General features: G+C 43.8%; 1 protein-coding gene across 2 annotated transcripts in view; it reads right to left on the bottom strand.

The window, feature by feature from the left end:
* The window catches only part of LOC148326359 (pre-B-cell leukemia transcription factor 1), a 58,142-nt gene that overhangs the window by 39,814 nt on the left and 993 nt on the right, over positions 1-17,335 (bottom strand). For both annotated transcript variants that reach the window (XM_088312168.1, XM_088312169.1), the window contains exon 2: positions 16,336-16,409. In XM_088312168.1, the coding sequence (XP_088168294.1) occupies positions 16,336-16,409 (74 nt within the window). The remainder of the gene's footprint in view (positions 1-16,335; positions 16,410-17,335) is intronic.

The raw sequence follows: 17,335 nt of genomic DNA, 5'->3' as shown, positions 1-17,335 counted from the left end.
CGCAAATCTCTCTTAGTATGCTAATGTGGCCGATTGGAGGATATTTACATATCATTAATTAAGGCGGGCACATTCTCTTAGCCTAATGAGCTGTGGCCGGGGTCTGCCAAGGAAAACTAAATGGGAGTGAGTAAGCACAGCCACGGGGGCCAGGGGGGGGGGTTGTTAGTGGGGCAACTGTGGGTTGAGTCAGGACTATCAAAAAGCAGGCGTTGGGCTCAAAGCGTGTCGGGAAAAAAAGAAAAAAAAACACATCCTCCCTGAAACACTTTAACGTGATTAAGGAGCGCCGCCGGTACTCATTTAGGCGGGCGGCGGCGCTCCGGTTGCGGAAAGATGCGCGGCCACGAGGACAGGAAGTGACAGCGGGGCGAGGGAGGATACGTTATCACTGTCACCGTCGCTATTAATATGGCCGACGACACCGCCTGCGCGGTGAGACCGTCCTCTGTCGACTGTGGCGGCGGCTCATGCGAGGGAAAAACACGGCAAGCTGCTGCTCGCCCGGTAAAGACGACGCCCAAGATATTGTTTGGATTTCGGCAAACAAGCGTCATAAAGCCGATACAAGGTCACATTCAAGCGCTCTTCAATATCCATTTCCGTCGGCACTTATCCTGAGCGGGGTCACCGGGAGGCTGCGGCCTAATGAATATGTACAAGACATGAAAAGTACAGAGCAGGGGAACGTTTTGGTTTTTGTTTGGTTTTTTTTCTAGCTAACACAAGTAGCAAATCAAGATTGCAATAAATCATTGGATGAACAACACAACTTGGCCATGAAGATGAAACTGGAAAACAGTAAGGGCAAAAACATAAATAAAAATCCTGTGAGTATGGACGTCCACCTAAAAAGGTTTGTAATCTGCCATTTGTGTAACGTTACGTGACCAAACCTAGAAATTAGGTTCGCGGGCTTCCTGCGTATTTCGTGACGATAAGCATAAAAAGAGGTTGATGACGGGATAGTTTGGAGCCGGACTTGCTAAAAAAAAAAAATAAATAAAAGTTCAAACTTTCTTTTAAACAAATGTTTGCAAGATCTCAATGTTATTAAAATGAAATGCAATTTACAATTTGGGTAAAAGAAATATGAAGTTGACACAGATGATTCGCCGACATAAAATGACGAGAGAGGGCCAAATTAGGCCCCTGGGCCTTGAATTTGCCAACTGTGAACCATCGCTGGTGCCAGGATCGCAGCGCCACGAGTTCACAGATTTATTTTTCTACCGTAAACCTTTTTGGGTCTAAATTAGTTATACGCGTGTAATTCCACTGTCAACCACTAGATGACGGCACACATATTCAATTTTTTTTGCCTGAAAAAAAAAATTGCGTTTGTTCTATTAGACACAACTATGGCACAACTGAATGAAACGGCTCCGCTTCAACATAGTTTCTTGGACCAAAGAGCCAACGCGATGGCGCCAAAGCGATAATTTGATATCGGGCATGAGCGCAACAATATCGTCACGATTCTCGATGCTTCAAACGAAAAATCGAAAATAGATGATTGGATGCAGTGACTTGGATAAATCCTCTGTGCACTCGCACAACATCCCACCATTCTAAAATATGACTTCAAGTATTACAAACACACCACACTTGGAAAGTTTCACCGTGACAAAAGCTCCATCACCAAAACAAATTTGTTTTATTTCCATTATTTGCAACGGGGAAAATTCATTCATGACAAACATCTTCGAGCGTTTTGTCATTGAGTAAATCCCATCTTGTCAGTAAAAACAAAAACTTGCCGAATAAATCGATTAAAAATGGCACATTAAAAATAAAGTGTGTGGACAATTAATTATTGCATTAAAAAACGATTACCGCAAATGAATAGTTCCCATTGGCTAGCTCAAAAATGGCACAGAGCATGTGAATGGATGCCTTCCAAATCTGTGTCGCCGCTTTGTCGTCCCATTTTTGTGTTGTCGTTCTTGTCACACTCAACTATTGTCTGGATGCAAACACATCGTATCGGAATCTTTTGGAAATGCTACCGATGCTGTATGAGCTGGTCAGCGCAACTTTGCAACGAGCTTAACACCAAACACGTGACTTGACCACGGACACGTCACGGGGTACACTTGCACGATGAAATTCAATCATTCACTTTAAAAGGCAATTCAAGAGCTGCGGCACAAAAAAAAAAAAAATCTGCCTATGCAAATTAAATAATGCTCAAGTTGATTGAAACGAAACCTCATTACTTTGCTGTAGCAAAGAAGCGCCCTGCATTAGACTGAGAGGTACAATATATTTACTTACTTGACTACATAAGCGTACGGAATATTAAAAACACAGCTGCGCAGCTACAAGAATGAAAACAACAAAACATTTGACTTTTTTTTTTTTTACTGAGAAACATAGCACAGCGTGACCTTATTTGGAACGCGACAACAGATTAAACAGTATATAAAAGCTACTTAATGCCTCATAATCCAATAATATTACAATACGACACTAACAGCACACGCCGAAATGCCTGCAGTAGAGCGTGTCCACTTTTTATTCATTTGGGTGCAATTAGGCTCCTTTTTTTAGTTGCATTATTAAACTGCTATTACACTCCAGTAAGTCAGCTGCTCCAAGGATTTGTTCACTATCTGTACTTTTAGTGCATATTGAGCAATTAACTGGAATATCAGTGAGCGCCAGCCAGTCACTAATGCGAATATGAAGCGCATCCAGACTATTATTATTTATTTATTTATTATTATTTTTTTGTATAACATGGGTATTGTTCATGAATATCATGTCGCGCGAGGTCGACGAGAAGGAAGAGTGGAGTCGCAGAGGTGAGGCGCACCTTTCCCGTCTCCTTGTTCTGCCCGTTTCCAGCTGCTTTAATTTGACACCTTGAGCATTGGAGGGGGGTCGGGTTAACTAGGTGGGGGAGTGCGGAGACGCAGCGGAATTCATTAAGGAGAGCGAGCATCCTCTCCCCTCACCGCTAATGACATCAGAGGTTAGCGGGGGAGCAGACGAGAGGCGAGAGATTGGGGAGCAAGAGCAGCGGATGCGCGGAATGATAATCATGAAGTGTATTTTCAACGGCAATTAAAAGGGATGCGGCTCACCCGCGAGCTGCACCGGGACGCTTCCTTTTGCCGAGTGCATTTCGGAGCAGCATTTATAACACACGTGTGATAATTACTGCAAATATTATATTGAATAGAGAATATTTCTAGCCATAAATGCGGTGTAAATTCATCTGATTTAAAACATTAGGTGTGGCGGTATGAAAGATTATGCGCGAATGGGTGGTGAATAAATCTAATATTGCTGCATGTGAGAGAATAGCTAGCTAGCTAATTAGCATTAAATAAACTGTTCAGTATGACGGTCAAATCAATGAAGCCCATCTTGGCAGAGTATCTACGCCTCTGTCGTTAGCTTTGCTGCTGCGCACGGCAACAAACGAAGACCGCTAGCCAACTCCAGCTAGCTAGCTAGCTAGCTCAGCAATAGGCTACAGCTGGTCCGAGGCAAGATTTGTTATTTGTCATTTGCAACACGAATAGACGCCCAAAAACATTAATCCAGATTCTACCTTTGGTTATTTTAAAGCAAAAACATTTTTTGTAGAGTTAAATGCGAAACTCTCTGGTTCAATAGATAAGTGTTCAAATAAGTGAACGTCAGGTGGTGCAAAACACTTTAAAAAATTAAACACTTTATCTCAACTATAATTTATTGGACTGAGCCGTCTTCGCGGAAAACAGTAATATTCAAATTAATTTGGTGCCGTCAACACGAATAGCAAAACGGGATTATGGGTGCGAGTCCGAGCTCTAGCGGTAACTGAAGGTGTCGTCAACGATGCAAACTCGTTCTTAACTTTTATGCTTGGAGCATCGCAAATCAAGCGTCGCCCTGTATCATGCGGCGAACAAAACCAACTCTTTTTGGGGGGTTACAAACGTCGCGCAGTGAGCTAGCTACCGCTAACTCTTACGGTTTTTCTTCAAAAACATGGCCAAGAAGAGTTTTTCACCTGAACATTTACCGTAAATATGACCTTCCTAGCATAGCGTTAGCGCCGGTTTGTGACTGGCCATGACATGATGTACAAATTGTGTTTACGTTGCCGCCTTAGAAATGTCATTAAAAGGGAAGTAGCTCACAAGCGGCTGCGCTTCCTTTACAGAGTGCATTTCTGAACGCCCTTTTATCATTCACACTAAATGAGAAGTAGAGGAAAAAAAATATTGCCAATTTTTTTTTTTTGCCTCTGACAGGCGTAATGCACTATGATGACATACCAACAACTCATTGCAAGGGTGGAAAAACACCCGCAACGCTTTGCAGGCTGGACGGGCCGCAATCACCGTCTTTTTTCCAACATTGTGATTGCACCGTAGTGGCACGATAATCTGCGGCTGAGGAATCAGGCTAATGGCGGTTTCAAAGTGGCCATTTCTCCGGGGACCTTTCAGACAGGTAAAGTGCTGAACGTTATTGAAATGGCCTGGGGCACCTGCAATGAAAGACCTTTCAGCAACTTGATTTTTTTTTTTTGCGCTTGCAGAAGCAACAGCGGTGTGACGACGATGAGCCGTTTTATTGTTTACAGTTATTCAACATCTCGCCGTCTCACGTCCATTCATTTACCTGTGACATTTTTTTCACGCCAAACTCCCCTGGCAAACTATCTGACTCATAAATCCAATTGAAGCCTATTAGTGGAGAACTTTTAAAGCTCTCCTTCATTAATGTTAACGTTTTTTTTTTTTTTTTTTAGTGGAGGCCAGTGATGGTTAGGGCTACATGGCTGCCTTCCCGAGCTTGTTTAACAGGCCGCAGACAGAGATGGATGCTCCCGCTAGTCTGATAGGCTCTCGGTGCCATCGATCACCCAAAGGACCCACCCACGGAGTTGGCGTTCCATAACAAAGGGCAAGCAGGAACGCTGGTGATTGACAGCTTTATGTGTGCGGTGGCAAGTCAGACAGCCGAGTGCAGACGTGGGGATCCGTTTCTAGCCTTGGTGCTGGAAATAAGTTGTGAGGAAGAGGAAAAAAAAAAAATAATGAGTGAGCTGCGGAATCAATCAATATGCCTGCACATGAGAGAAATTAGTTTAAAAAAAAAAAAAAAAAAAAAACATCCCTAGTGCTGCTGAGTAGGTCCAAAACTAATCAGGCAAACGAAGCTACCCGAGAGCAAAATAAAGCTTAAATGAAGAGCTGTGTTGAGGCATAAACAGATATTATCATAAAGATTATTACACCCGCACCTCCAGACTTACTAATTAGAGCAATAAACAACCATATTCTACAATGTATGGCTCCGGCGGGCCATAAAACGCCACGACATGTAAATACAGATATAGCACATGCAAAAAAAAAAAAAAAAAAAAAAAAAAAAGGGGACTAAAGAGCAGTCAGTAAATCCCAGCTCATCCATCAAAAACAGAACATCACGTGCGGGGAAATGCACATATAAAGTGCCACACAGCTGCCACAGATGTAATCACTTTACGCTTCCTCGTATATATTCTTGAAATGCAGAAGGCAGACGGGTGAGGGTGGGAGGGGTCGAGGGGGGGGGGTGCAAAGATGCTTCAGCAGAGATGCACTAAATTTGGACAGTAAGTAGTATCACCCCATCGGCGCGGTACACCGCACATTCGCAACGCCCCATTTAACTGCACACGGCGCTTCCCTCTGCCGCCCTCATTTGCATACTTCGGCGGGGCTCTGACGGATGAAGACGGATGGGCCGAAATCAGCCTCGGTGAAACAACTGTTTTATCAAGGTTAAACTATCCAAGAAGCTCTTAACCCCCGCGCCTTTATCACGCGACAGCTCGCCCAATATCAATCTATCAATATGATCTTATTGGCGGGGACGGGATAGCGAGGGAGGGCAGCGGCAGGGCTCTTTATAAACTCAAGTAATGGCGGCATAAAGGAATTTTATGTGGTTTAGGGAGGGCCGACTGCCTAACGTGCTGCTGAAGGACCATGTCCAATAAAATGGGCTACAAGGTGGTGGCGCCATTGCCAATTGAATAAAACGTAATCGGGGACGAGACACTGGCCTGCGGGCACGGTGAGTGAGGGGGGTGGGGGGGGGGCGTCGCCAATTCCGATTGTGATTACAGAGAGAGAAAAAGCAACAAGTGCTGCTCGCCGCCGTCGCATAAGCGACAAGGAGAATTGACTTCTCCATGATGTGTGCTGTGCGTTGAGGGATCGTGACGTAAAACAGCAACTGATGATTTTCAGCGAAAACCAAACAGTTGTCAGGAAGAACGGTAACCCAAGATGGCCGCCTTCTGGCTTCAGGGGCCAATGGTGAGTCCATCATACTTTACAGAACATGTCCTGTGTTCTATGATTATGACACGATCAGCTCTGCAACATTTTCAAGCAACTCAATGTCACTGTTAGCATAGATTAGCGTTAGCTAACAATGTGACCAATGTTAGCGTGTGATTACCGCTAAACTGACAAAGTCCAATTTGGCATTAGGGATCAAGTGCTGCTTCCATGAGGGAAAATACAATTCGCTTTGTAGTTGATGAAGTTGGGGGGGGGGAGGGGCAAAGGGCCAGCGCGGGTTAGGCTGGACCTGGAGGGGCTAATTAGCACAGGCGCTAAACCCTGGCTAGCAGAGTATACTTCAGTCAACAGCCAACCAAAAATTCACAGAGTTGGAAAGAAAAAAAAAAAAAAAAAGAGGCCCGACTGTTGCTTTAAGGAAACATGGTTGGTTTCGTTGAAGTTTCAGCGAACATGGATAAAACAACATAAACCACATGAAGTTTATGTGCACCACAAAAATGCACACAGCTAAAAAAGAGGATTGTTTCGCCGGAGCGGCGACATGCCTTCATCTTGTCGTCGTACTTGTTTTATATACGCGACGCACAGCTTGTGTACTTTAAAATTACTAGACAATTCTAGTCCAATTAACAAAAAAGCATTAAAAAAATAAGGATAAATAAATTGAAATATTCCCATTATGAGAACAGTCAACCATCTCATCAGTTTGAATCTTAGGAGGGTAAAAAAGAAAAAAAAAAAACACGACTGAGCGCGAGTGTGCGTGGATGGGTGGATTTGCGATTTGCTGACGATGCTCGAGAAAGAAAATGAGCGCAATTAAAGATCATTTGAGAAGAAGTTAACCGTCCAGAACTAACACCGTTCAAGGCAAGCTGGAGGACAGGTGAGACGTCGCTCTTTTGGGGTCAGGACACGCACGAGCATGACTGCAGTTCCCACTTCCCTTTTCAGGGTGAAATTTACATAATTATATAATTAGGACGTATGCGCAGAGCCATTCCGCCAACATTTAGTTTTTTTGTTGTTTTTTTTTTACTTGTATGAGAGCTAAGAATGTTAAAATGATGGCTTACTGAGCCCAGCAAAGCGCTAATTGATGCTAGCCGCTAACGCTAGCCGAAATAGCTAGCTTCTCTTGTTTCTGGTACAAATTTGCGTGTGTGGCGGTTAATGTCAAACAATGACACGTTTATTATGCCTCCGAAGCCATCGGTGAAAAGACTTTTTTTTTTTCCCCCCCCCCCCAGTTTGAAACAGTTTCTCAATAACTTGTCTGTGCTTTCGTCAAAACACTCAAACGCAGCACTTTTTCCTACAACATCTTTAAAGCTTTGAGGAGCGGAGAATGTTTTGACAGGGCGGTCCTGTCTCATGAAAATGAGCGACCGAGAGTCCCATCCGCTCTACTCCATAAACCAAGGCTTTCGTTACCATGACGACCAGGCTGGAGCAAGGGGATGCGACGAGGCAGGCGGGCTCTAGTTGCTGCCGTGGAGTCCAGAGATTTTTTTTTTTTGTAGAACTTTCAAACATTACTCTCCATACACTTTTCATTTAGTGTGCTGATCTGAGTATGTGGCGCATGCAGCAGACACATCACCAAACACCAATAGCCCCCCCGAGAAAAGCAAAGGCTGTTACATAACGCTAATCTGTGCCGTCGACAAACTTCAGCGCAGCTCTGCTTACCTTTCGGCTCTGACATGACGGACACACAGTCGAGAGAATATGTAACCTTATAACAAAAAAAATCTCTAAATTCTTACTCGCAGACAAATATTCACAAATAGGCAGATAAAAGAGCGACTTGGTTGTTTAAATGTCACGCTATTTTGCACACAAGCTATTAAAAAGTCAATTCTCAGTTTTTTTTAAGGTATGAATAATATAGTGCTTAACTTATTGTATGGCTGTTAAGAAAGCTTTTGAATTTTTCTCTTTCCATTATTTCCTAGGGGAAGAATTGCAAAAGCAAACAAAAACAAATCCATGCTGGGATGCTGGTTGGCATCAGCATCCCAGCATGGATCGTGTTCCACTTTAGAGGTTCCGCTGTGAATTAATTCTGTCCTCCAGCACAAAAAAGCGATCCTCCACAAACAGCTGCAGGCAAAGCGATCCTCAAAGACTGCAACCATCAACAAAATCAACTTCTTTTCCTTTCATCTCTCAACAGTATGCGCAACATTATGAAGACTGACATTCTCTAAGAAACACTACTAATAATAAAATGGGATTTTTTTTTCTTTTCTCAGGAACAGAAAGTGAATTGATCACTTAAAATGGAAAAGCAAAATACAAATATGCACTGATTAGCTGCGATTATTTCTTTTTTTTTTTTTTCTGGTGCTCCTTCACCAGCTGATTCAGGAGACTTTCCTCAAGTGGACCTTCGCGGGCCGACGTTGACCTCTGCGCACCGCTCTCTCGTTCCTGCTGTGCTAAACGCTGCCCGTCGTGTCACATCTGCCCTGTGGGTAGTGATCCAAAAATGAAGGTTCCAAATCCCAAGAGAGCCTCAGCCTCCCTTATGACACACACACCCCCACCCCGACACACACACACACACACACACACACACCCACAGGCAGAAACAGCAGGTGCCATCCTGCAGATTCCTTTGATTTTGCAAGCTACAGAAAAAAAAAACCAAAAAAACGTGGAAAGTGGCTAAATTTAACATCCTTCTCCGCTCAAGTATTTGTGGCGTTCTACAGAGTTCAACTTCCCTTCCTTTTTTTTTTTTTTTTTTCTCCTCCTCCTCCTCCTTTTGTGTGAAGGTGCCGAGGTTACCCGGGCTCATCTGGGGCCTCCTTTGTCTCTCCCAGCAACAGAAAGGTTTATTAACATAAATTAGAATCGCGCGCAGAGAGAGTAGCTTGTCGCTACGCGTTACCCACGGCAACCTCTCTACTCTCAATCCACCTGTGTGTGTATGCGCATGTGTGCGCGCACGTGTGTGTGTGTGTGTGTGTGTGTGAGCACACTCCCCTTGCATCTAAATGTGCAAGTACTCCGAAACAAGGGAGACACATCCACACCCATCTCTCCCTGCGCCTGATTAAAATAAATGGCGCTATCTGCACCGCGTGACTCACTACGCTGTGGCATTACGATCAGTAATTGAAACATCCAATCACAGCGGAGCCATCCCCCCCCCCCCTCAATCCCAAACCAACAAAACCATCTAACTTGAGTAAGCAATGTATGGGACGCAACATGAGATATGGAGAGGAGGGAGACGTTCAGTATATTTGTCTTCATGTGCAAGTGCTTGACTGCACGTCCGCATATAAACGTGCGTGCGTGTGTGTGTGTGTGTGTGTGGTTGGAGGCAGAGTGGCGCAGCCTCATTGATTGGTGTTGATTCCATCTGGAGCGGCAAACGGCGACTGACAGTGGATGTGAGCCCATGCGGGAGGCCACCATTAATCTTAGTCCCGTTTAAGCAGCATGTATTAATTGATGTCATTTCTACTATAAGCAGTCCAGAAGACGAGCGCTTGCCATTTTGGGTTTGGCTCTTCATCTAAAGGCAGGTTGGGTTGGGGTGTCAGTGTGTGTGTGTTTTTCCTTTATACAAGCCCAGTGTGCTGCCAACACGCCACTTACATCGCGGTGGCAAGGTGCCAGAGGCATGAGATCCCCACACCTCCAATTAAAAAGGTTAACGACTGCCGGGGCAAGCGTCTCCATCAAGGCAAATCGAATCAAAATCTTCACGCTCGCTACGTCGGGTACACCCTGAATGCGCCGATGAGGTCCAAAGCTAGACTTTCAAGATCATCCAAGAATAATGCATCGTTTTGCTTGCTGCGCATTTCAAGTAGGAGTATGAAATTAACCCCCCACTTCTGAATTTCTCAGGAATAGCAATAATGTTTCCGGGTGAATCGGAGAAAAACGAGGAATTGGAATTTGTGGTTATTAAACTTTAAAATGGGCCAGTTTGAACCAATAGCGTGGCGATAAACATTCGTAGCTATCTAAATTGAATATGTCAACGTAAACCATTTTAATTGTCTGTTGAGACGTTTCGGAGCAACTTGCACTTATTCAACACCGAAATGGGTCAATTTTGACGAAGAGGTCCAAACGAATTGAGATCATGAAATAGAACTCAAAATGAAGCATTTTTATTGTTTGTGTTTTCATAGCAAAAAATAATTTTTAAAAATTGAAAAAAAAAAAAAACTAATTTGTAGTTGTTCAGTGCTTCAAAAACAATTCTGATTTCAATTCTTAAACATTTCCATTGTCTCTGGGTGAAACATTTTGTTGAGAACAACTACTAAGCTGAAGCATACTTTAATTAGCCTCCGAGGCACAACAAAACAATACGACAAGCGCGGCGGAGTCAATCCACAAAACGTTACAACGAAATGTTGAAGTTTATATCATGATTTTTTTTTTTACAGCTCTTTAAAGAAACTCTTAAAAACATTACAAACACATTTCAACAAGGGAAAGGGATGACAAAATTGTAAAACTGTAATAAGATTTACCAAAAAAAGAAATCTGTATACAAATCTATGAAATGTTTATATAGCAATGTGCTAATTCCCTTGTCCAAAAAGCATATAGAGCAAGCGTGGGAAAACTACGGCCCGGGGGCCCCATGCGGCCCGTTAGACGTTTTAATCCGGCCCGCCAAACTTGAAAAAAAATGAAATGAATAAACCTTGTTAATGTTTTATTTTCTAAATATTGTGGTTTTTCAAAGACATAAATATTGTTTTAATGCTTTTGTTCACTTTCATTTAAAATTAAATGTATTTTTTTTTCAAATCGGATGAAAGGGAAAGTCCTAAAAAAAAAAAAAAAAAAAAAAAAAAAAGAAAAAAATCTGCCATTGTCCAAATAATTCTGGACTAAAATTTTGGTTAGACACATCACACTCAGGATAAAAATGATTGTACGTCGTCTTCTTCCACAAAAGAAGCGTGATAAGCACATGCAACCAAAGCGCCTGCATAGCACAAACAAAGAGACGCCAAACAATATAATTCCAAAATGCTCCGTCCAACCCGTGGGAGCGCACCGGCTTCAACAATACGAGGGTATTCCACTTCCGACACCCAGTGCCATGTGGAAATTCCAGGAGAGCGCTCCAAATCCAATCAAATCCAAATGGCACCAATAAGAAAAAAAAAAAAAAACGATGGAGGCAATTGCGAGTGCAATCATGTCAACCCAAGACACTAAAAGCAGCTGCGCCGACAAACATCTGATAAAAATAGAGAACCTCCACTCCCCCCCCCCAACCATCCAGCAAATTTCCTCTCCAAAGCCATTTTATATTCGATAAGTGGAAAGGCATTCTTAGCGTAATGGATCAGAATATGATCTCTGTCAGGCGACTAAGAACAGCTCCCACGTGCAGAGCGGCCTGCAGGCCCGCCGCATCAGATAACCACGCTGAGAAGTGCAGGAAGCAAACTATAGATGGAGATGTGATGTCGATACCTTCGTGTGGCGTGCTCTAAAAAAAAAAAATAGATTAAAAAAAAGTGAGCGACAAACAAACGCCTTGCCGCACGTCGACAGGCAGAAGATGACCAGATCGGTTATCACGGCTAATTACGACTCCCACCTCACATATACATGGCCGTAATTAGCCTCTTAAAACATGATTAACATGTCTCAATTAAGCCAGTCAACATTTGCATAATATATTAGCTGGCCTAATTGCGAGTGGGTATACGTCAGAGGGGAAGGGAGAAGAGCAAAAAAGACGCACGTACAAGAGCATAAACAGGAAAGGCTAAACGGGAATCCATGTATGATATAAGTCACTTGAAAAGCAAACTGACAGCCAGCGCGTCCCCCGCTTGGGACCGTCACATGTTTATTCTTATTCACTTCGATTCATATTTCTGCCGCTCGCTTCCTATAAACTCGCAAATCAAAGCCCGGCAGCATTTTCTCAGGCAAACTTCACGGCGATGTTTGAAGTTATTTATATGAAGTTATTTATGAGAGAACAGACAGGGTCCTGTTCGGCCTTATTTCCGTGGAAACTAAAACATGGAGGGTTGGTGGTGTGGGGTTGGTGCGAGGAAGGGGGGGGGGGGGATAAACTGCTGCTTCTGCACTTCCAGGCCGGGGGACAGATATACAGTCTCGCAGCCGGTGCGGGGATACCAAGGACATAGCCATTAGTTTCAGGACAGCGCCACATTGGAGACTAATGCCTCCATCTGTCAGTTGGAGATGAGAGGAGGGTAACAAAGAGAGGCAACACTAACCTCTGAACTCATCATGGACAAGCGTGTCAATTAAATACTGAAAAACAGCAGCGGTGGGAGCCGTCGTGACCAGTCGCTCCATCAGTGTTACGAAAAACAACTTAAAAGGCTCATTTGCGGTCATTTCTCCCCCCCCAAAAAAAATGTAAACAAACAACCGTCCATTTTGTATTGCGCTGATCCTCGTTTGAAAAAAGCATCACCGAGCTGATGTGCGCAGGCCCGGGAAGCAGACGGAAGCGACAACACCAAAGTTTCGGGTGAAACCGGTAGAATGTTATCATGAAATCACACTTCACCAAGTTAAAAATGGCAAATCAAGAACGGCAAAATCATCGGTGAGAATCGTTCCGAGTTCACGGTCGATATCGACCGAAATTCTTGGCCTGTGACAATTACAGTTGTGACTTGAGGTATAAAGCGGAACCAGCGTTTTGTGGACAACGCGGTACGTTTAATGACTTTCTGAAGTTTGTTGCTTCAAATGGTGAGGCAAGGCACAATCACAAAAGAATAGTAAAACATTTTCACGAGGACACGTGCTTGCAAAAAGAGTTTTTAAGCATGTTGATGTCTCCCGAAAGGCAAGTGTGTCGGAAGAATACTAATAATGAGACTGCACAGACGACATTTCGTCCCCCAAAAAAAAAAAATGTGGTTAAAAGCACGTGGCTGTGAGTGGATGAGGCTAAACGACCCCAGGCAGGGATCAGCTAATTTCTTCTTATTGCATCTCGCGCACAAAACAACAAGCCACGATAATCACCAGAGAAATTTCACTGCTGCTCATCAGAGATGAATTGTTAGTAACTCAGCACATTCAGCCAAAATGTAAAAACTGCTTGATCCGGCAGGAAGCGTGAAAGTGACCGTACTGACTCAAAGGTGCGCATGTGTCTAATTAGCGGTGCGGGCACAGTTAGCGGGATGGACTGATTCAGCAGGTCTCCGGCTTTGATAAGTTCAAGTAGCATAATGCATTATCCGCCTGATCACATTAGCCGTGCAGGAGCTCCCCACTCTGACCTGCGCTGGCCTGCACCACGGTGGGGGGGGGGGGGGGGGGGGGGGGGGGCGTGAGGCTGCTGACACTCAAGTGGCCCAACGGAAAAACGGAGAGAGAGAGAGAGGGGGAGATTGATAGAGGGAGAGTGAGGGATAAAGAGAGAGAGAAAGAGAGCGAGAGAGAGATAGAGATAGAGAGATAAAGAGAGATAGAGATGAAGAGAGAGAGAGAGATAAAGAGAGCGAGAAAGAGAAAGAGAGAGCGAGATGAAGAGATAGAGAGTGATAAAGAGAGAGCGAGAGCAAGAGATAGAGAGTGATAAAGAGAGAGCGAGAGCAAGAGAGAGAGATAGAGATAGAGAGATAAAGAGAGATAGAGATGAAGAGAGAGAGAGAGATAAAGAGAGCGAGAAAGAGAAAGAGAGAGCGAGATGAAGAGATAGAGAGTGATAAAGAGAGAGCGAGAGCAAGAGAGAGAGAGATATAAAGAGATAGAGAGAGAGCGAGAGAGATAAAGGATAAAGGGAGAGAGAGAAAGAGACAGATAAAGAGAGAGAGAGAGGGAGATTGATAGAGAGAGAGCGAGAGATAAAGAGAGAGAGAAAGATAGAGAGAGAGAGAGAGAAAGAGACAGATAAAGAGAGAGAGAGAGAGAGAAAGAGAGAGGGAGGGAGATTGATAGAGAGAGAGGGGGAGAGAGAGCGAGAATAAAGAGAGCGAGTGCAAGAGAGAGAGAGCGAGCGAGAGAGAGAGCGAGCGAGAGCGAGAGCGAGTAGGCCTGAAATCTGACACTCACAAACACAAACTTGGTGTCTGGCTTCTCTTCCTTTAACCTGTACGTGCCACCTTCCCCTGCTCTAATGGTTCCACGCAAACAAGCCGCTTCACAGGAAGCTCGAACGGGAAAACAAGCTCTTCATTGCGCCGAGGAACTGTTAAAGCAACAAAACAAAAAAATCAATTGAAGGAAAACCAAAAAGAAGGATGGAGGTTGCTGTAGAAGAAATGCGAGCCTTCAAATGGTGACACAAGCTTCCCGCAGCGGAGCTTGTCGCAGCTTGCTAAATACTCCCACCCTGGCACCAAAGCAGGGCGGGCGGGGAAGGGAGGGGTCATGGGTTAGGGCCGGCTTCATCGCCGCCATAGGCATGCGCGCCCGTCTTGTTTGTCAGCTGCTCGCCAGCGGACACCTCGCCGCTGCAACGTCTCATATTGCGGCTGTCAACGCTCCGACCGCACTCAAGAAGAAGGTGCATGCGAGGTCGCATGTTACCGTGCCGCCACGGCGTTCAACAAATGATCCGTGGAAAAGAAATATTCCAGACGGCCGTGTGCAAATCGAAGCAGAAGTGGAGTCTTTTATAAAGGAAGGACACACACCAAAAAAAAAAAAAAAAAAAAAAAAAGCTGACAAATTACAGGCTGCTCACATACACGGCACTCAGCACATTTGCCTGTAAATGCCATGCTGAAGCTTTGAGTCATTTTCTCTCTGTCACACGCACTGAAAGGATTTTCACTTCGGGGGCGAAGACGAGGGTCGAGGCGAGGTGCCTGTTATTAAGCTTCCCTCCTCAAAACCATTCTCCAACTTTTCAAGTCACTCCAGTTCATTTCCAAACTTGGTGGTTCATTTCGCTAAAAAAAAAGAAAAATAAATTAAAAAAATGTTTTTTTAAAAATGGGGGGAACCTCTCTTTTGTCTGGAGCGCCGCTTGCCAAGAATGGTGGGAAGGGAAGTGAAGGGAAAGGGGAGGCACGGGGTAGAAGCCAGGAAAAGGTCCAAGTCACTTTGTTCTTCTTTTTGGAAAGCGAACTCTCGTTGAACCCGGTGAGACGCCAGACAGTTTACAAAAGAGCCAGGCATTACGGTCTCACTTTTCCGAGCCTTGCAATTTAGAAAGAGGGCCCCAACCTACTATGGATTCCTCCTCGCAGAGAGCACTCTTTAACCTTTATAAATCTGCAGAAAATCCCCTGGTGTCTTTTCGGTTCCCTCAACCCCCCCCCCCCCCCTTTTTGCTGCCAAAAGTCTGACTCATAGGAATAAAACGTCCATTTTGAATTAAGTGTTTATTTTCAGTTGTCTGCATGGGCCGCAAACGTAACAACAGCCGCCGCGTCGCCAGACGGGGCGCTCTTAAAAACCTTTGACAGCTTGGCAAGCGCCAGCTCAAAGACGAGGTCAAACTGCAGACTTTGTTTTATTTTCCAGCCTCGGAAAGCCATTTCTCAAAAAAAAAAAAACGAGCCGCGCTCGGCCACATCTCTCCGGAGATTAATCACAGGCTTTCATCATGTGAGTCGCTGCGCTTTAATTTGCTGCTAAGTGAGTAATAATTCACACATTCCTTTTCATGACTTTGACCCTTGTTGCAAACATAAACAGAAAATCCCCCGCTGCCCCCCCCCTCCCCTACCGACGACTAGCCTCTGCATGTAAAACAGCTCACTTAGCAAACACCATCAAACTCGGGCCGAGGGGAGCTGACAGAGGGTGAGAAAGCCCAGCCCAGAAAGCGCCGCCATGAAAAAACACTCCTGTGCATTGTGTGTGCGGCGTCCGCTCACATGCACGCTGCGTGACATTTGTCAGGGGATGCAGAAACACAACCGTGCTTTTTTTAATGCTTCCATGTGGCTCGCGACGACGGCAAATACTTCGCAGCGGGGGGTTAATAGAAAAAAAACAACGCAACAGCCGAGATGGATCGCCAGATAGATAACACACCCAGTGGAGGAGAAAGAAGAAGAAGAAGAAAAAAAAAAAAACTTACCTGTTTTCTCCTTTATTTCACACAAGACGTTGAAGAGAGCTGGTTTCATTCTGTGACAGTTCAACGCATGTTTCCTAAAATGAGAACACTTTCTTGAGGAATTGACATTTTTCTTAACGCGTCAGAACACAAATGCAACTATTTAAGTAGTCATCTTTCATGGAATTTATTTGGAACACTAATATATATATATATATATATATATATATATATATATATATATATATATATATATATATATATATATATATATATATATATAAACAAATTGCCAGTTGCATGAGTGGATTTTGCATTTATATGCATTTGGTGAAATGTGAGCATGCATTGCAACAACCAAAAAAAAAAATTCTAATTCTACCTCAAATATTTTTCACAGTCAGCCACAATAGCGATATGCTACGCAAGTGGACTTTCCATGTACATTTAGTTCAATATGATTATGCACACGCAGGAAACTGCTTTATGTCACATTTGGGAAAAGACAATGAAAAATGTCTTTTTTTTTTTCATATTTCATCTATAGTTTTTGTTTCACCAAACAGCAAATATTGAATGGACCATTAGAGCTTCAGTGAATTTTGCTAAATATGAGTAAATGCAGGAGGCTCTGCAACATGTCCAGCTGTCATGAAAACAATTTATGTTAAGCATACAGTAAATATTCAACGCAAAACAACACAATAGTTGCAAGTCGGCTTTGCAATTAGTTTCATATGCCTGCTGGTGCCATTAGTGGATTGTCCACGATTCAACATGTTATTAGAGGATTAGAGTGTATAAGCCTCTTTGTTAAAAGTGAAACTGAGGTGGTGGAATCTCTTGGTAGAGATCGACTTCGACTGGAATATTTTTCTTTCTCAAGTTTGAATAAATTCAATATAATTCGCCCACCACTTGTGTATATTAGTCGCATGTGTTCTTGAATTCCAAGCGACTAGTTTACGATGGTGACGTTTTATTGCTGTTAATGGAAATATGGTGATATTTTTTTTTTTTG

The sequence above is a fragment of the Idiotropiscis lumnitzeri genome, chromosome 12, assembly GCF_059441095.1.
Source record: "Idiotropiscis lumnitzeri isolate Australia: NSW breed Sydney's pygmy pipehorse chromosome 12, RoL_Ilum_1.0, whole genome shotgun sequence".
Classification (NCBI taxonomy): Eukaryota; Metazoa; Chordata; class Actinopteri; order Syngnathiformes; family Syngnathidae; genus Idiotropiscis; species Idiotropiscis lumnitzeri.
Note: the sequence above shows the minus strand (reverse complement) of the source record. Positions and strands in the feature narration are given on the sequence as shown.